This window comes from Martes martes, assembly GCF_963455335.1.
Source record: "Martes martes genome assembly, chromosome: 7".
NCBI lineage: Eukaryota > Metazoa > Chordata > Mammalia > Carnivora > Mustelidae > Martes > Martes martes.
In genome coordinates this window covers 35,276,040-35,296,746 of record NC_137894.1, presented here as the reverse complement: position 1 = coordinate 35,296,746, position 20,707 = coordinate 35,276,040, and the positions used below count along the sequence as shown (strand labels likewise).

The window sequence follows — 20,707 nt, the reverse complement described above, 5'->3', positions numbered from 1 at the left end:
CTTCCTTAGGTTATCAACAGACACTTAGGCTATTTTCAGACCTTGGCTATTGTGAATAATGTTGCTATGAACATGGCAGTGCAGGCACCTCTTTGAGACAGTGGTTTTGTTTCCTTTGGATATATCCCCACAACCAGGATTGCTGGATCACATCTATTTGGGCTTCTGACACTCAAATACAAACAAAACCAGCTTTGTTAGCAACAATAATGGCAACAGCAGCTACGATTTATTGTGTGTTTGGGTCAGGCACTATGCTGCATTCTTCATAGACATTTCTTCATTTCTTCTAAAAACAACCTCACACAGTATGGTCATTAACAGCCTTTTACAGAGGAAGAAACCATGCTGGATCATAAACTCCCTGAGGGCAGGGATATTTGTGCTGCTCGTTGTCATATTCTAGGTGCTGAGATGAGCACATAGTAAGTGCTCAAGAAACTCTGCTGACTGAGAGAGGCTCCAGAGCATAAGCAGCTTCTCCAGGGCCATGGGGAGCACCACTGGGACTCAGACCCAGGATGCCTGGGGTACACCGAGTCCAGTTTCCTGACCCCCCCACCCCCCCACCCCAGTATGTATGCTCTCTGACCAGGGACGGACGAACCCAGCCAGCTCCCGCCACTCACCTGACTCCAGCTCCCTGCAAACCACTCCACCTTGCCCGTGCAGGGCCCATTGTCACAAGGGGTGGCCTCCGCAGGCCGGTTGTTCCCACAGCCCTCCAGGGGCAGGCTGCTGATGTGGTTCGTCATGCACACCACGGAGCGTGTCCGCACTCCAGCCCCACACTCCGCTGAGCACTGTAAGACAGGAGATGGGTGCATTAGCGGGGAGGCCCCCTGCAGGCTCTGGGGCCCCTTTCTAATGACATGAAGGCCTGAACATCTTGTTTCCCTGCTAACTATTTCCCCTAGGAGTCTCTGACCATTTTTCATGCACAGTCTATTCCATTATGGGACATCAGTCTGGCAAACCTCCATCTTAGCTTCTCTAGGACAGTCTTCATTCCAAATATCCTGTCCCATTGTTGCGATGGATCTGCTTACACTTGTCAGGCAACCTGTTTTGACTTTTGCTTTTGAAAACAGATCCAGCAGCAGAAGAATGAAAGCATGGACACTTGGGCATAGGTCTACTTGCTGGTAGCTGAGTCTGGGCTGTTCTGGGGAAGCTGGGGAAGTGACGTCTGTCACCTCAACATTGCTGCCTGATAGTAAGGCAGGGGTCTCAGTCCCTGAAGGCCACAGCTGTGACAGTATTAGCAGACAGCTTCCTATAGAAAAAGAACTTGACCTGGGAACCAGACATATCCATGTTAATATTCCTACTAGCTGGGTGGCCTGGGGCAAGGGACCCAGCCCCTTCCACCTGTGGCATGCTCATCTGGACAGCTGGCATAGGAGCACATTCCTGGCAGAATTACAGGTAATGAATAATGTGGTCTGCATACAGCAGGTGCTCAGCAAATGGTATGGGGGCTTGAAATACATATCCCCACTCTAAGGTAGAGAAACTGAGGCAAGGTCTTCACTTAAAGCCACGTAACCACCAGTGATTTCTCTCCTGCAAGCACACTGTCCTTATCCAAGGCCTACTAAACATATTCCTGAGTCATACCCCAAAGCTTTTCCATCTGTCTGAAAGAGCATTTTCCATCTATCTTGAAATGCTTTGGAATGCTGCCTTATTTTGCTTCTCTTCCTGTCTGTTCAGAACTTTCCGGATCTCTTATCGGAGTGCTCCCCAGATACCTCATGTTCACCATGTAGAAAAATGCAGCACCGCCTCACCACCAACCCCATTACTACTCTTGGCTTTCCAACTTGTGCTCAGATTTCTACCAGGATTCAAAAGTTGACCATTCTTTTGAGTTCTTGCTTCTGCCATCGAGCCAACCTTCATGTCTCACAGATTCCGGTTTCACCACATTTTTCCTGTCCTGTTTGTTTCTGCCCATGGTCCCCAGCACCACTGATGTTCTTCCCCCAGACTATGGTCCCAGCTCGTTGCTCAGTCTCACCACCTTTTCTAATTTGCTGGGCTTCCAGGTGCTGGGGGTGCCATGTTGAAAATCCCTTTGATGCCATCCCAGTCCAACATGGACCTCCCCATCTGGCATTCAAGCTCTCCTGTAAGACAACCTCAGTCAACCTTGGTCTTCTAGGCTAACTTCCCAATATTCTTTCCCACACAGCTCACGCTGGACAGAGCTTGGGTGCTCCATTTCCTGATTGCATGAAGCCCTCACAGTGCCTTGTCCATGCTTTTCCTTCTATCTGCCCAGAGCACTCTTCCTCTTCATGAGGACACATCGGAACCCATGAATGCTCAGCTCAAAGGCCACCTCCTCTGTGAAAACTCCCTTGATTGCCCAATTCAATATACTCTTTTCAGCCTCAGAATTCTCAGGGCACTGTTCATCCTCCTATCTTCCTATGTATTACAGTTAGTTATGTCCTGCTTTATTTTTTCCTTTATATAAGTAGGCTCAGTGAAGTCAGGGACTACTGAATCATCTTTACTTCCTTCTCAGGTCAGCACCTTACCCATGAGCAAATCCATGAATAACAGTTAAATAACAGACGTGGGTCCTTCCTTGTTCCTTTCTCTTCTGTTACCAGCATGTTCCAACTCTGAAAATGGCCCTTTAGAGAACAACTAGAGCCCATTCTAAGGGTTTCTGCTGGGTATTCCCTTAAAAACAGAGTCAGTGTTTTTTGTTTGTTTTTATCAATATGACTATTTTTTTTAAATAAGCAAAAGCAATATAATTTAAAAATAAAATTTGAGAAAAGAAAAAAATACAACTCTGTCTCCTTAACAAAGTTTCCATTTTCATTTTTGTGCATTGCTACCTAGTCTTGTAATATCATAGCCCAGAAGACCAAGCAAACATTTCCATGACTACTGCTGGGCTGGGCCTGACTCTTCAGGGAAGAATCTCTCCGGAACAAAGAGCCCGAAGGGGATTAGAACATGCCACCCCAAAATATGCTGCTTTGACTTATTTTGAACTGAAGGCAATTGAGAAACAACAGATCCAGGAAAGGCTCTCTGCCCTCCTGCTCTCTGCCTAAAAGCAGAGCGTAAATTTCCACCTGGTATCAGGAAGAAGAGAACATTTTTATAATTGGTGTTGGAGATCTGATGCCAACATGAGTTTAAAGAAATAAACTTTACAAAAATAACCCTTCTCTTCCATTAGGTTCCCCCATATATTTCTCAGCCACTTTCCTACATTTTTTTGCCCCTAGAAGCCCCAGCCCCTTTCCTTTGTCTAGTCATTTCTTCAGAATTTATCACTCTTTGATAAAATGGTATAGAGGCGTTCAAGCCCAGCTGCTGCTTTGGGATTTTCACTTCTTTCCTATGAGGTTCCCTGTGCCACACAGAAAAATTAACATCACATAAAATGTGTTGGCTTTTCTCTTGTAAATCTTGCTTTTGTCAGTTTAATTTGCAAGCTCCCACTACAGAATTTAAGAGGATAGAGGAAATGTTTTTTTCTTCTCCCTCACAGGCTCACAAACCCTTTGCATGACTCTATCTGCATTGTTATTAGGAATGGGAGCCAAGGAGTCAGTCCTTTTTACAACAACAACAACAACAAAATCCTTTGTTACATTAATTGGAATGTTCTAAGCTAAAGGGTTTTTTGCTTCAGCCATATATGATGTGGTCTCTTTCCTAGCTTTAAACACTCAAGATATTTAAATCCTCCTGAAGAACACAAGGAAAATTAAGTTATCTTCTTGTTTCAAACCCTAAGAATATTTCTTTCCCTGTAATTTCCATTTGGCTAACTTAATTTCTGCTTTCCAAACCAAGCAATGTCCTGACATCTGGGAAAATTTCCCCATATCCCCATGTGCTTCATATAAAAGAAGAATGTTAAGGACCAAGCCAAGTGCCCAATGAGAGAACACTATGGGGATGAACCCTACCGACAGACTTCTCTTTATTACATGACTATCAGCAAAAAGCACAAGGCATTTCAACTTGGAAGTAGTTCCCCACACCGGCCCTGGCTTGGAAGCCTCCCAGCAGGAATGAGGGGAACTATGGGCCCCTGCTGGGCAGCAGGGACCACCCTCTGAAGCCAGGCACTGAAACACACCCATTCACTGTCCCTTAAGGACATGCCTGAGAAAGGGACCAAACCCGCTTGGTAGTCAGGAAAGGACCTGACTCCTAGCTGAACTCCTGGGCTGACAAATCACAGAAACGCATGAAATTTCTAAGCAACAGTGTCTTGAGGATTGTCTTCTCGCTCCAGTGACAGCTGAATGCAAAATTTGGCCCAATCAGCCCTGGAGGGACTGACTACAAGGCTCTAATGGCTCTTCCTGAATTTCAGGTTCACGTATCATCTTCCATAATTAAGTAACAAAAAGCTCAATGTCTTATTTTCTTCTCTTGGAAAACATCCTTAGATATTAGGTGTTACAAAATTGAGGCTGGTGGACTAAGTGTTTTTTTTTTTTTTTTTGTCTGTTGTGATTAAATATTGCCTGTGTGTTTAAACCTGACATTGATCTACAGAACTAAAAAGTATATAATGCCCATGTCTGCTAAGGCCTGCCCTCAATTTAAGGTGGCTGCAAAGACGTGTTTATGATGAGTCATTGAGTCAGAAAACTACACAGCCCTGGAAGTTTAAGAGAAGATCCAGGTTTGAGTTTACACGTTCAATTTAATTAAGTAGAGATTAATTAGTTTGATTTTAAATTGGGCAATAGGATGTATTCTGGATCCTTAAGTGTTCGTGCACTTCAATCACATTTTCTTTAATCTCTCCCCCTTGAGCTCATTACATGGAGGGTGTATCTCACTCATGCATGGCATTACTAGGTGCTTAATACGTGTTTATTGCCATTGCAAAAAAAAAAAAAATAGCAGAGCTCAGCTAAAGCTTAACAAGGTTGATTTTAGGGGCACCTGGGTGGCTCAGTGGGTAAACCTCTGCCTTCGGCTCAGGTCATGATCTCAGGGTTCTGGGATCGAGCCCTGCATCGGGCTCTCTGATCAGCGGGGAGCCTGCTTCTCCCTGTCTCTCTTTGCCTCTCTGACTGCTTGTGATTTCTCGCTGTCAAATAAATAAATAAAATCTTAAAAAAAAACCAAAAAAACAACCAAGGTTGATTTTATGCAAAGCCGCTACTTGCGTATGAAAGACTGCCACCAGCTGGTCATTCCCAGGGCTATGTGGTGACTCCAAGGTGACCCCCGAGCACCAGCCTCAACCAGGTCATGGTTCAAGTATGTTATCCCATAATGCTCACTCAGCAATGTTACCAATGAGGAAACTGAGGGTCAGAGATCAGCTTGCTCGCAGAGTAATAAGAAAAGTCCTAGGGGAAGCGTTGCCAAAGCCAGTGCACCTTCCTGAAAACCACCCACGCCTCCTTCCCACTCATCTTCTCCAGGCATGAACATTCAGGAATAACATGGTGTTCTGGGGGCCAATAAAGCAAAATTACCTACTTATTCACATCAGAGCACTAAACTGATATGGCTTAAAACATCTTTCCAAAAAAGAGCAATGAAGTTCTTTAAACAGAAGAATAAAAGGCTCATCTTTTCTCTATTTAGAATTTTAAGACAAGGGTTAGATTCAGCAAGTACTTATGTTAAAATGTAAAGCAAATTTACATTAAAGGGAAATTTACAAGTATTTGTTGGAGAGGAAATAAAGAATAGGGGTTGATCAGTTATAGTAGACAAACAATAGCTTAGTCAGATTAAAATTCATGCTCTAAAGGTTTTTAATGCCACTAACATTTGTATAATTAATCATATGTGAAAAAGGAAGGTCACTAAATTATACATATATAGTATTATGATTTGTATCTTTTACGTATGTATGAGGACAAAAAAGCTATATATGTAAAGTATGTATGAGTAGAAAAAAGCTTGACAACATAGCTTAAAAATTTTAAATTATTATCTGCTAGTGAAGAGATTATAGGTATGCTTTTCTGATTTTTAAAATAGCAGTATGTGTTACTTTATGACCAGAAAAAAAATGAACATTATTTTTAATCCATAACTACATTAGGTCTTTAACTGGAAATAAGTATTACTTAAGTAAAAAAATTATTTGAGAGAAAATGTTTGCAAATACCCATTAAAAAGTAGAAATGGCGGGGCGCCTGGGTGGCTCAGTGGGTTAAGCCTCTGCCTTCCGCTCAGGTCATGATCTCAGGGTCCTGGGATCGAGTCCCACATCGGGCTCTCTGCTCAGCAGGGAGCCTGCTTCCTTCTCTCTCTCTCTGCCTGCCTCTCTGCCTACTTGTGATCTCTCTCTGTCAAATAAATAAATAAAATCTTTAAAAAAAATAGTTGAAATGGCATTTTTACTATTTTGTTAAGTAAAGATAAATTATTAAGTGTGTAGTCATATAGAAACTATGATTAAATATTTAAGATGAAATATTTGAGATGTATTATAAACTCAGTTGTCTTGCATTGCCTGTCTTTGTATATAGCTTTTTATTGATTATATTGTTTGTGTTATATAAATAATTTTCTTTATATTTTAGAATAATGATTGATGAAGGTGAGGAAGCATTTACTGAGAAAATAATTTCAGCTATTTTAACCTTTACACGAGCATTCTAAAACCTCCACTTCCTCTAGTGAATGTGAACCTTTAGAAAAATTTCCAAGCTTCAGTCTACTTGGACATACGAGTCATTGAATATTCATGGAAGAAATTATTACCTTAAGCTCTGCATGTTCTTTATGAGAGTTCATATACTATATTAAGGATTAAAAGAGTTTAAGTGTTCTAGACTTCAAATGATCTTGTTCCTTTTGTTTCATAACTTAAACTGGTATTATAAATTCTGTGTTTGTATCACAAACTTTCATATTATAGGACACAGACATTTTAGCTTAAGGTCTTATGTATATCTGACAAAAATAATTTTTGTCCAAAATTATTGTACAAAGAGTCTTCCCAGTAGAAAAATGGAAGCCTGGCATCATTCTCTTTATTCGTTTGCACACTAACTTCACGGAGTTTACTGTAAACCCAAATGCATTTGGGGATAGCTAGAAATCCAGAAACAAAAGAATTAGTTGAAGGACCTAGGAATTTTTGGGAAAAGAGGGGGAAGAGGTCTCGAAATACCTGTAGGGCTGCAGGGTGAGGAGGAACACCCATGTTCTACACGACCGGAGTGGGAGTTAAGACACATTTTGGTCCCATGCCAAAGGAACCCTCTGGCCACCGTGGGCAACGGCCTCAACCTGCAAATTTCTGGGAAAGAGCTGGGCTGAGTCAGGGACTCTGCAGAGGGCTCCTCATGCTGGCAGGAGACTGACCACAGTGGCTTCTAGATGGCCTCCCGGGACTGCTTGCCTGCCAGGAGCTGAGGTGTGTGCTGCTGGGAGGCTTGGAGTGGGGGAGAGGAGATGTGCAGACAGAATGGGGGTGGGCCCTGCTGGATTCCACCTCCGGTGCCCAAGTCTGAATCCGTGGACACCTTTCCATGAGCACCTACCCTCCATCTGCTTCCTTTGAGTCAATGCCTTCCTGAGGGCTAATCCCCACCCCTCCACCTCCCCACCCCCCCACCCCCCTGTCCCCAGGGCTAATTTGCCCATTTCAGCTCATTCCTGGGACAGGGGACCAATTCGCTGCTTGTCCTTAGAGTTCAGTGTTTACATAGGGGCTCTCTATCTGGAAACCCTCTGGGGGCGAAGGGGCCGTGGCTGGAAGCCACAAGGTGTCCGGAATCCACAGCAGATCCATCACTCATAAAAATCTCCAGGATGATCTCTGCATGCGGGGTGAAGGCTGTTCCTCCACCACTCCCCCTGCTGAGGTGGAGTGTTACTGTGATGATGGTGATGAAATTAAGGGGTGTCTTAGCGCTGGATGGGACAGAAACCCCTATGAGCATTTGCAGGATGATGCTCAGAATACTGGACGACCGCGCCATGGTGGGCGCTCACCAGTCGGAGGGATGCTGGCCCAGGAATCCACCCACACGGAGGGCTGGCGACGCAGGAAGCTTCCCCCCTCTGAACTTGAGACATGGCCCTGTCCTTCCCATGATGCCGCGGGGAGAGGAGGCTCCCGAGCTCAGTGTTTCCTAACACTCTAGGAACTAGCCTGGTCCCCTCTTACCCTTGGCCTAGCAGCCTCCGCGCCCCCTGGGAGCCTGTTAGGAAGGCAGATTCCTGGGCCCACCTCCCAGTGGGGACTCAGACTCAGCACCCCCATGGGGGTTCCCAGGTGACCTGTAGGCACACTACAGTTTGGGAGCATGGTGAGGAATTCCAATGAGGGAAACGGGGCCCACCTGGCCCAGCTGAGAGGAAGGCACTAAGGACACAGACAGCCAGTCCTGTCTCCACCCCAGTTCAACCCGCAAAGGCTCTAGAGAATCAAGAAACCCAGACACCCTTGGTGTGGGGGCCAGTCTGCTGCCCTGCCAGGAATCCCTAGATGGCCCCTCCCACTGCCAGTCCATCAGTCAGTAGCTTCCATAAGAAAAGGAAGGCAAAGCTCATTATCTCCTTCCCCCTCTGTCTTCCCCACCCTAAGGTATGCTCTGTAATTCTGCTTAGCACTTTTCCCTAAACCTTTGTTTTATTGTGGTAAAATACATGTAACATAAAATTTACATTGTAATCATTTTAAGTGTATATTTCAGTGAAATTGATTACATCTACACTGTTGTGTAACCATCACCATGACCCAACTCCAGAATCCCTATAAATCCTATTTTTGTCATTTTTCTTTTTTTAAAACAGCGAGTATGCACATGCACGCATGTGAGTGATGAAGGGGGTGGGGGCAGAGGAGGAGGGAGAGAGAGAGAATCTCAAGTAGGCTCCATGCCCAGGGGAGCACCGCATGGGGCTGATCTCACGACCCTGAGATCGCGACCTGGGCCGAAATCAAGAGTCAGATGCTTAACCGACTGAGCCAACCAGGCGCCCCTAGTTTTGTCTTTGACAGATGAACTCTATCTCTTCCGCTTTCCCTTGCACACAGTTAACTATACATGCCTCAGACTTCATCTTTGACACCTGCCCCCAGGGACCGCAAGGAAAGCCAGGTTACTGGGGAAGGGGGGCAGTCCGTGAACTGTGTTGAGTTCGCAAGAAGGAGGGAAGGGGCCTGCCATTGACCGAGTGCCTTTTATATGCCAGGAGCTCACACAACGTACGAGACGCGCGAGTAACTGTTCACCTTATTCAGGATTTCACTAATGCTCATGTGCAGCGCGAAGGAGAACTAATTCTTTCAGGCCCACCGCTCACCCTTGCACCCCTTCGGTCTTTGTGTAAGGAGAGAAAGCCTTTTCCCCCAAGCCTTGGGATGCTCAGCGAGGGACTCATCTTCGTGGGGCTGGTGCACCTGGGACGTGCAGGCCCCGCCCACGGGCGCCGCAGCCCTGGGTCGCCACTGTAGGAAGCCCACTCTGCCCGCCCGCAGCTCACCCGTTCACTCCACTCGGTGAGGAACCAGCTCTTGGCACAGGGCCCCATGTCGCAGTTCTCAATGTCATTGGGCCGGAGCTTCATGTTGCATTCCTCGTCGTCCACCACGTCCCCGATGTTGCTCACACACTTCACATCTCGGGTCCTCTGTCCCACTCCACAGGGCACTGAGCACTACAACAGCAGGGATATGTCAGTGGGATGGGCAGCTTGACCTCCGGGGGCCTCCCCAGCCCTGGTGCCCTCATCCTTGTCACCTGCCACCTGAGCAGATGATGACCGCGGAGAGACTCCCTGGGTGGCCCCAAGGCCCCTGCAATGCAGGGCCCCCTGGGGAGCCTCCCAGCCCTGAAAACCTCACCGCCGCTTCTCTGAGACCGACTTGGATGTCCCGCCTACTCTGCGGCTCTGGACCTCCGTTCTGTCACCTGTGAAACCCGGGTATGAGACTGGAAGGAGCAGACGTCTCATGACACGGGAGACAGGTAACCCCCGTATGCACGTGACTCCCATGGGCTCACCCTGGAAGTCGGCTGTGGAGGACTGGGGCACACTGGCCTTAACTCTAGCGTGCTGTTGGTTGCATCCTATGGTTTGCTAGACAGTCCTTCCATAACTCCCCAGGAGGGGTTCCCTCTAGGAAACCTCAGGGCTGTCCCTGAGTGGGGCCTTTGGTGGGGTGGGGATGACGGCAGTGGGTGGGGGGGAATGGCTGGGAGCGGGACCTCCAGACCAGGCTGCCCTCCCCGCCTACCGAGGTCCAGTCTGTCCGGATCTGCCACTCGCTGCAGATCTTGAGCTGGCAGGTGCTGGTGGTCTCGGGCTTCTCCAGGTGCTGGCAGCGGTACGGCTGCACCGTCAGGCTGCGGTTGGCGTACACCTGGCGGCACAGGACCTGGCGGTGCTGCATGCCCAGGCCGCAGGTTTTGCTGCATTCAGACCACTCTCCGATGTCCCAGCTAGCTCAGGAATAAGAGAACGTGAGAAGGCCAGATCACCTTCAGCCGGGGAAGAGCGCACAGCCCTGAGAGCCCGCACCACCCCGAGAGCCAAACCGCACAGAACCATTAGCACCATTACGGGTGGCCCTCACCCCAGAGCACAGCTTAACCGTCGGACCCTGTGAAGCAATGTAACTCTGTCCACAAGCTCTTTACCGGTGGTGACAGCCCGGTTTTAGAAAATTAAAGAAAACTGAGAAGGTGCAAATGATTTTTATCTAACCCCCCTCCCCAAACTCCAAATGGTAGTTTTAGCATCCCCCTATAGAACATTAACCCACGTTGGATCTTAGGGATCTTCTCCAGAGTTCTTGACTTCTCAGGAGCTACTTCCTCGTCAGTTTCACGATGCTCCCCTGTCACCCTGCTTTGTCTCTTAGGTACATAAGACATCAGCACATGCTCAATACATAGGAGAATGTTTCTATTACTTTGAAAATTATGTGGAGACCCCATCTCCTTGTTCTTCTGGAAGTGTCCTCTTCATCATTCAGTAACCACCCCAAACCTGTCCTGAGATACTTTTCCCGACTTCTTGCCCACGGACTTGCGACTCTCCTCCTTCTCTCTGCTCACAGCTCACCTACAACACCGACCACGACCGACTGTAATTCTCTGCTTCCCTCTTTGCTTTCCCCACCAAGCTTGCACGTAATTGCTCCAAATGACCACAGGTGTGTGCTCACTGCTAAAGGCTACAAGCTTCCGCATTCACCCCCAGACAGGTGCCCTTGCTGAACAGACCGAGTCTCATGGCTCTAAATCAGATGTAGACAGATTTTATGTCTGCTTCTAAGGTCTTATGCACAAGCCCCCAGAAGTGACCCAGTAACAGGCGACCTCCGCATCTTACAAGGCTGGGCAAGGGAAGAGGTTGCAGGGCTCCTCCTCAGGCGTAGGCTTCATGCTGGAGTCGCAGTAGCCCTCAGGAACCTCTTCGTGGGTGTTTCTGTGTACACAGCGAAAAATAGGGAACTGCGATCCTGCAAGGGCAAGGAGAACTTGTCAAGGACAGACCCACACAGTCGAGTGTCGGGCTCAGGGTGCAGGTGCACAGAGATCCGGGTACCGATAAAGAGAAGCTGCAGGAAGAGAGCATGCACACACACGCACGCACACACGCACACACACACTCCTCCTTCGTTCATGCATTTACACACACCTCCCGCACAAGGGCTGTGCCAGGCACTGTGGGTGCAAACAAGAGTAGGAAGAGTTACTGCCCTCCAAGAGCTTATCATCTCTTTGCGGACACAGGTGGAATGTGCTAAAGGCAGATGCGATTTTCCTAACAGTTCAAGATACCATGAGGCAGGAGAGTGATTATAAAATGACCACAAGTAATAACTGTTCGGAGATGTTCTGGAGACATCACAGAGAAAGGGTCCTAGAGGGTCTAGCTGGATCCTAGAGAAGAGCGGAGTTTGGGTTGCCATGCGCATGTGTGTCTTGGAGGGAGGGGGCTGTCCAGGCGGCTGAACAGGAACAAAAGTGCCCAACACACTGGCCTGCATGTGCCTGGAAAGTGTGAGAGTCAGGCTTAAGCAGAGAAGTAAGGAGATGCAGGCCCGGTTAGGAGAGCAGCTGGCTTCGCCCTACACTATAAAGCATTTTACCCATTCCCCTAATAAAGTACTGATCCAATGGTATTTTCAGTTATTTAAGTAGATGTCTGCTTCCCATGAGACAGAAAGCTTCTCAGGGGCAGAACTAATTCTTGTTCATGGCTATAATCCCAGTACCTAGCAGAGTAACAGCCACTCAATAAAAATACAGAATGGATATTTATCAGAGGTCTAATATTTGTTTATATTACTTTGTAAAATATACTAACTGCCTCGGGGTTGTTGTTTTGTTTTGTTTTGTTTTAAATACATAACTGAGTTTCACTGGCTTAATATGAATAAATGTATTTTTTTATTATGTTATGTTAGCCACCATACAGTACATCATTAGTTTTTGATGTAGTGTTCCACCCAGTGATCAATGTATTTTGGAGAAAAAGTCAGAATCCATTAAATGGAATCTCTAGCTTGACCCCCCTCCCCCCAAAAAGCGGACAATTCTGCCTGCCTCGCTCTCTCTCTCTGCTGCCCTCTGGTGGTATCATGGGGTATTGCTAACGGATGTGTACAAAGTGAGAAAGGTAACCCAGGGAACAGGCCATAGAACTGCCTGAAAAATATGTTTTTCCACAAATAATTGTCTGTCCACCTCCCACCCCGCCGGCCCCCAGTCTAGGCCACTACCCAATTCTTTCTGGGCAGAACACGATCACTTACTCTACAGTTCTGTCTTAGCTCTGTTGCTAATTGGCCTGGCGTTTGGGGTTTCTGAACTTCCAAGTTAAGATAGTTTAATTGTAACGGGAGGGATAACTTTTCACATAAACATCTCCATATTTCATCGTCCATGAAAAGCGTGTCATTGCTTGTGGAAGCTGAGCTTGTGTGACCCCTGAGCCAGAGGGCGGTTCCCGTAAGAAACCGTACAAATTGGAAAACAGTTCTGAATCTAAACTGATCATTTGTTTCAAAATGACTCTGACAGTAAAAATTCATAATGTAGCTACAACTTTGAGACCATCATTTAAAAAATAATGTTCTAATGAAGTATAACTATTGGCTGGGTAAAAAAAAAAGTGTAAAATTAATAAGAGACAGAAACTTCTATGGAATTAAATTTTGTCCAGTGACATATCTGCTTCCATGAAGAGATTTTTAAAATTAAATTCCACAAACATTAAGCACTTACAAAGATGAATAAGATTCCATTCACACCTTGTGAGTTACCCATTTGGGACCCAGTTATTAAGGGATTAAGTAAAAATATTATTATTTATCCCTTCACACCCTGTGGGTTTAATTTTTTAGCTGTCAAGTTTGCAGACTGGAAAGCAAAAGTTACTACTCCGACCCTATGGCACTCGAATGAGGGGGCAATTTAGAATCTTTAGCCAAAAGGATACAGGATGCCATAGGAATGCTCTGTGCCTTGGAGAGATGGGTCCTGCTCAGGGCTGTTTGCACATGGCCACGGACCTTCCTCATCCTTAACTGCCTTTACACTACACTTGTCCACCACGGTCCAGGTCCAGTGTTCAGCCAAGGACGTAAATTCAGTGGCTCGCTCTCTGTTGGTGTGAGAACACCAGAACTATAATTCTTGACTCCAGTGACCATGGTGGTTTCTTTCTTTGGGTCAATTTTGATTTCTGCAGAGAGGGAGACTGTCACTCAAATGGTACCTGGCCATCTCTTCATTGTACAGCACGCCATTCTATTCCACCTCTCATTGCTGGCAAGTGAGATTGGGGTTGGTGAGGTCAGGTGCTGGCCGGGCTTCGAGCGGCAGGAAAAATCTGGGATCATTTTAGTTGGGTTTTATGTTGTGAGTGTTGATGAGAACAGAGGTATGTTATCCTGGAGGAGGGAATGGGACCGCAGGTAATCTGCAGATATTAAAGGAGGCAAGTCAGTGAGTCTGGAGGACACCTCAGAGAGGTTGGTGTGGCACTGTGGAGAGAGGGACGAAGTATGGAGCAAGAATAAAATGAAATCATCGGAGTCTTGGAACTCCAGAAGTCAACTGAGCCAAGGTAAGTGTTTGACCAGACAGAGGTCTGGGCAACGGCTGGATGGAGTATGAGCCACTCTGGACTGCCGGTGGCAGGAACCCTTTCTGCGACAGTGATACTGAAAGGGGGGTTTTCCTTGAGAGGCATGGAGACATGTAGTCTGGGGGGCTCCACCAGGAAGGTCGGGAGAAGATCTGTGTGGGGACGAATGGTGAGGTCACAAGGGGCGTGGGTGTGGGTTGTGCATACAAGAGCAAGATGGAACCAGGGGGCTCGGAAGGGCGTGGTCCTGGTACATTTGTCACTACTGTTGATCTGAACAAGGGCGCGTCCATACTGCCCCATCTGCCCTGCAATCCAGCCATCGCTGCTGGGAGCAAACCCTACAGGGAGCGAAGGAGGGGCATCCGTGGGCTGCTGCCATTTGTCCAGCGGAAGAGCAAGGGGCTAGGGGTACGAGAGAAGGGAGGGCTGGGGGAAGACACTGTGTGTGTGTGTGTGTGTGTGTGTGTGTGTCCACAGGGCAAAGGAGAAAGACTATATTAAGAACATTAAACCAAATCATATGGAAATGTCCAGAAAAAGACTCTTCAGCTGTGAGTACATAAATCCACATTCTTCAAGCTACGGATAAAACATAGTAAGGCAGTAACCGCCTTGCTTATCCAGGATGCAATGATGTAAAAACCACTCTTACACCTTTTCTAATAGCTGGATACCCCTCATTTGACAATATATTCATCAGTTCAAGAAACACTTGAGGAGCATCTCCTTGTGGGCTGGCTACGATCCCAGGGGCAGCCGATGCGAGGTGTCCACGAGAGGAGACAGCTAGGCCACGCGGAGCTGGGGCAAGAATGTGGCCCAAGTTGCTGTGCCGTCCCATGGGGCAAGTGCCCCCCTGTGCCTTGCAGAATCAGGAAGGGCTTCACGGAGGAGATGCACCTGAGCTACATCGGGGGGTGTAAGCAGTTTGCTGGCTCTGTACCAAGGAATAGAGTAAGGGAGGCTGGTGTTTGGCTCAGTGTGGATCCCACAGGTTGGGGTTGGCTGGGGGAAAGATAACCAGAATCTTTGGAAATGGGGTCCCTCCATCATGCCTTGAATGACCCGTTGAATGACCACCGGGCTATGTGGTGTCTATTTGGTGAACGCAGGGCCGTGTGTGCAGCATGAAGGGTGAGAGGGCAACGGCACATGTCTTCGTCCTTTTTCTATTGAAGTCCACGAGGTGCTACCCGACAGTGCCCGGACGCGGCGACACCTCACCCAACTGGAAAGGCTGGGCCAGGAAGAGCATCTTCGACACATCTGCCTTCCTTGATACAAAACCACAGGATGGCAATTTTTCTTCTTTTTATGACTTTCCCTTATGTGTACCTAGCACAAAGCTGTCTGGTGCCTCCGGTGGGCGTCGCACCGCTAACTCCATGGTGGGAAACTTCAGTAATCCCACATTTGGACCCCGGGGCCCTGTGTCAGCTGGGTTTCACCCTACTCCCCTCTGCAGTTCCAGGGATGGATCCTGACCGAAAAGATTTGGGCCTTCTTGTGTAATTTAGGGTTAGCTTCCTGCCTCTGTTCGGACACATTCTATGGGCATTTCATTTTCCCTGCTGAAGCTTAAAAAAGGGGTTAGGCCCATGAATCTCCAGGCCACATTCTTTGCACACGGATTAAGCAAAAGCCCACGAATATCTGCACGGTGTCAGCTCCAGAAATCAGCGCTCCACTTCTCTGTCATCACGGAACCGGCTGGGGGTCCAGGCAGGAGACACCCCAGCCCCGACGAAGAACCAAACACCTCAATTCTCTTCTCAAAAGCCACTAAGCCAACGCTCTTGGGAAAAAGATAAAGGCTTTAGAGGCGGTTGTGAAAAGTTCCCAGGTGCAAATTATGTTAGAGCTCCCAAATCTTGTACCCTTGGGTACATGTCTCTTGAAAGAAAGAAAAAAAAAATCCCCAAACCAATATTCTCAGTGTATCACAGTTTCTTGGCAGCAGGACCTTCTTGGGATATGGCCTTCCCATTTCCGTGGCCACCTCCCCTCGAAGGACAGGGGTTTTAGGGTCACAAATAGGACTTCCTTACAAATAGGAGGCGATTACCATGCATCATAGTCCCCGGTGGTCACAGACAGATCCTTGCCCTGAGGGGCTACGGCACCTTGAAACTCAGAAACAGCCTCGATTTCCAAGCCGGGTGCCAGACGTTCAATAGGGGCCTTCTGGACACCACATTCCACGCCTACCTTAACTTTGGAGTTTCCAAGGAAATAGGGCCCCGGATGCACCCCACAGTTCAGACTCATATTGGTACTGACCCCTGTGCCCACAGCCTTGCTTTGCTTTGAGCCTGTCAAAGCCCGGCTTTCTTTAAATACCACCTCAACTCCGTCCGCCCTTCTCCCAAATCCTGTAACTCTTTTCTTTTGTTTGGAGAGACACCCTTTGCTCCCTCTCGTGTGTCCGGTGGGTGGTCTCCCTTCCTGCTAGGAGTCCGTGGAGCTGGTATGGCTGGGCCGCAGGCTGCCTCCCCAGGGTTGTAGCTGATGGGGTTAGGACAGTGGGATGGCCAAGGGTGAAGGTTTTACAGAGAGAACAGTGGGAGCTGTGAGTGTTGGTGGGCGTAAGAGCCCAGAGATACCTCAAGCCCCACGGGTGTGCTTTTTTCTGGAATCTTAGATTTGGAGAATGAGTTTCACCTGGTATCTCTGTGGGTATACCTCAACTTCTCGATCTGAAACTCAGTGAACACATTCTGTGGTGATTCGTGAGTGTGCCGTGCAGGAGAGGGTTAACTCAGCAGGCCGGGGGTGTGCAAACCCTCCATACTCCAAAGGCAGGCCTGTCTTCAGGACTGGCCTGGAGCAGGGCTGGAGACAACCTTTGAGCCCGCGGACTATTCTGCCGATAGGAGTGTTTTTCCATCCCTGGACCACACTGTGTCAGTCTGACGAGGTAGTTGACGCCAGCAATGAGACTGGGCTGAATGCCTGTTTTTGTGGGCCTGAGGTCTTGGGCCATGTTCTGTCTCTTAGTTTGACTTCTGGGCGCTCAAGGCCGAGGAGCTAATGTCAGTCACGTGGGGGCTCCATGCCTACATGGTTGAGCCACAGTAAGCCCCTTGGACACCAAACCTCAATTATCTCATCGGCACTACTGGGCTCCGGCTGTCACTCATCACTGCCGGGAGAATTCAGTGCATCTGGGTGCAACTTTTGTGGGATGGGACACCCCGAAGCTGGCCCCTGGTTTCTCCTGGACTTGGCCCCCCGTGCCTTCTCACGATGATACCCACCTGTATCCTTTCAGTGTAATCAGCGGTGGCCACAAGGAGAGCAGCTCTTCTGAGTCTCATGTGTCTTTGTGGATCATCAAGCTTGAGGGTGGTCTCAGGGACCCTCCACACAATGTCAAACCAATGAACTACCTCACAGTCGGGCTCAAGGAGGGGAGGGTGTGCCAGGTCCCTCAAGCCCAGCCTCCCATTCCTCACCCGGGGGTCTGCAGAGACCCTCCTCGCCCACACTGGAGCTCACCTTTCCCACAACTCGTGGAGCATTCTGTGGTCCCGAGCTGTTTCCAGTTGTGGTCCCGGCTTCGCCTCGGGGGCTGCGGGGCCGCTGGCACCAGATTGTCGGGTCGGTGGGAGGAAAATCCATCTGGATGCCTGACTGGGAAGGTCTGTGCCGATTCCGAGGTGAATACTTCGGGGGCCCCGCCATGCACATCTTCCTTCTCCTCGGCCCCCTCTTTCTCTTCTCCCTCCTCCTGGCTCCTCCCATCTGTTCCCAGCTGGCCGTTGAAGGGCTCCCCTAGGAGAGACAGGTGCACGCACATGGAAGTAAGACTGGTCTGGACCTGGAGTCCCCCGGAGGACAGCCCTTCAACATTAGAAATCACGTAGCATGAGGTCATTTCCAATTCAGAACATACGTATTTTAAACATGCAGATACCAATTTCCCCCAAATTCAAAACATGGTTAAAAATGAATAAGAAACAGACAAATGTCTCAGTAGGAAAAGCAGGCAAGGGCCAGGAAGAGGCCAGGCACATAAAAAGAAACGCAAATTGCCCAAAGCCATACAAAAACGCTCAACTTCACTCATAATGAAAGAACTCCATGTGAAAACAAAAAATTGTCACCACTTTATTAGCCTCATGATAAAGGAGAGAAAATCTGGAGACCCTTAAATCCCTAAACCCCTCATTGAAGGTAGAGGAAAACCAAGGATGGGGAGCCAGCAGATAGACACAAAGTTTTGGAGGGCAATTTGGCCATATCTACCTAAGTTTTATTTATGTATCTACTTATTTAATTTTTTAATGTAAATTCAATTAATTAACACATAGTGTATTATTAGTCTTAGAGGTAAAGGTCAGTGATTCAACAGGTGCATAGAACACTCAGTGTTCATTACATCACGTGCCCTCCTTAATGCCCGTCACCCAGTTAGCCAATCCCCCCCATCCACCTCCCGTAACTCTCTACCCAAGTTCTATTTATTTATTTGAGAGAGACAATGAGAGAGAGAGAGAGCCCGAGAGGGGAGAGGGTCAGAAGGAGAAGCAGACTCCCCACTGAGTGGGGAGCCTGAGGCAGGGCTTGATCCCAGGACTCCAGGATCATGACGTGAGCTGAAGGCAGATGCTTAACTGACTGAGCCACCCAGGCGCCCCACCCTCTGCCCAAGTTTTAAATGTACATACCCCTTGACCTAGTGATTCAGTTTCTAGGACATTTACCTTACAAATATTCCCATTCTTTTACTCAAAGCTGTGTGTACAAGCATGGCTACTAAAGCGTGTTTTGAATTAGCCAAACAGTAGAGTGAACTTAAATGTCCACCGGGGGTACTGGTTAAAATAAGGCATGTTATGTTATTTTTTTTTCTTTGAAAGAATGAAGCAAAATTATATGTTGTGACCTGGAGATACGACTGATACATTGTTTGATGAAAGAAAAAAGCATAGCAGAATTCATTTTGTATATATGTCTACACAGGGGTGGCAGGAGCCCTCAGGAGAGATTAAATTTGTGTTCTGCCCTTCGTGTCTGTCTCTCCTCTCCCAGGCCAAAGGGCCAAGCCCTTAGGTTTTCTGGATGCAGATTTTTGCAGGGAAGTAAAAGCTGTGGGAAGTCAACAGCTCTTCCTTCTCACTGTGAAAGCCTGAGGTCTCAGTAAGGATAACAAGGCCCAGATCCTGGGGCCAGCCAATGGGAAGGCGGAGGAAAAAGGAGGGAAAAGTAGAGAGCATTTTTTTTTTTTTTTTTTGAAAGAAAGAGAGAGATGTTCTCGAGGCAAGGAGAGGCTGGAGTCGGAAGGCCAGAGTTTCCTGAGCTCCACAGACCTTATCTGTGCCAAGTAGGGATCTTTACTCCTACCGGGGGTGTGTGTGGTGACGCCCTGTATTGGCTGAGATTGAGTTTTCTACCAGTGTCAAGGAAGTCTGAAGTGGAGGCAAGATCTACATTAGACTTCTGGAAAAGGCTGGCATGCCATGTCCCCTGTACACGTAGACTGCAGGCAAAGGTTCAAACTGGTTATATGCACGTTTCTACACGCACAGGAAAGGGCTAGGTGGAAACCCTCCAAATCATGAGGAGATATTCCCTCTTGGAATAGAGTTGGGGGATGAGGTTGGGACATATTGGGGGTTTTTTGTTGTTGTTGTTTTAAGTAGACTTTATTCCTTTTTTTAGAGCAGTTTTAGGTTCACAGCTCAATTAAGTGGCAAGGACAGAGTTTCCATTCCTTCCCTGGCCCCACCTAGGGCACTACCCCTCCCTCCATCAACGTCCCACACCAGCGCGGAACATCTCTTACCACCCATGAACCTGCATTGCACATCATTATCACCCAAAGCCCATAGTTCCCATTAGGGTTCATTTTGGTGGCATACATTCTGTGGGTCTCGACAATGTAGAATGCCATGTACCCATCAGTGCAGTATCATCGAGAATAGTTTCACTGCCCTAGAAATCCTCTCTGTCTGCCTGTTCACCCCTCCCTCCCCTGTAGCCCCGGGCAATCACTGATCCAAAGTTGTGCCTTTTCCACAATATCATATAGCTGGAATCATACAGTATGGAGACCCTTCAGATGCACATTTAAGTTTCCTCCATGTCTTTCCATGGCTAGGTAGCTCATTTCTTTTTGTGCTGAATAATATTGCACTGGCTGGGCGGACCTCAGTTTTTCTATCCATTCATCTTGGTTTCATCCAAGTTTGGGCAATTATGGGGCACCTGCGTCTTCCTACCTATATTTCTATTTTGGTTGAATATTATTCAAGCATATACTAGTTTGATACAAAACAAGGAGGCAAATTCCAGAGTTACTGTAGAATCCAGTTAAAACTCAGGGCTTTCCCCACCCTCCACCACTTACACTTCATGGCTTTAAATATTAAATACAATTGAAATCAATGGAATCAAGACTACGCATACTGACATAAGCAAGACTAAAATATTACCAGACAAAAAGATTTTAAAATCTTTTGCACACCTTGCATGTACTGGGCACTACACTGGATGGACACCCAATATTCAAAGAAAATATCTTGGCGTGTAGGGTTTTTTCCCCTTCACTATTATGTAGACTGGGAACTTGCTCAGAGAAGTTTCTGACTTGCCTGAGGGTGCACAGCAAAAAAGAGGC

General features: G+C 47.6%; 1 protein-coding gene across 1 annotated transcript in view; it reads right to left on the bottom strand.

The window, feature by feature from the left end:
* Positions 1 to 20,707, bottom strand: part of LOC308346600 (thrombospondin type-1 domain-containing protein 4-like) — a gene marked incomplete at both ends in the record, with an annotated part of 61,802 nt that overhangs the window by 3,815 nt on the left and 37,280 nt on the right. Inside the window, 5 exons of the mRNA XM_080809667.1 lie at positions 630 to 803; positions 9,463 to 9,636; positions 10,217 to 10,421; positions 11,317 to 11,446; positions 17,584 to 17,859. Of these exons, the coding sequence (XP_080665793.1) occupies positions 630 to 803; positions 9,463 to 9,636; positions 10,217 to 10,421; positions 11,317 to 11,446; positions 17,584 to 17,859 (959 nt within the window). The remainder of the gene's footprint in view (positions 1 to 629; positions 804 to 9,462; positions 9,637 to 10,216; positions 10,422 to 11,316; positions 11,447 to 17,583; positions 17,860 to 20,707) is intronic.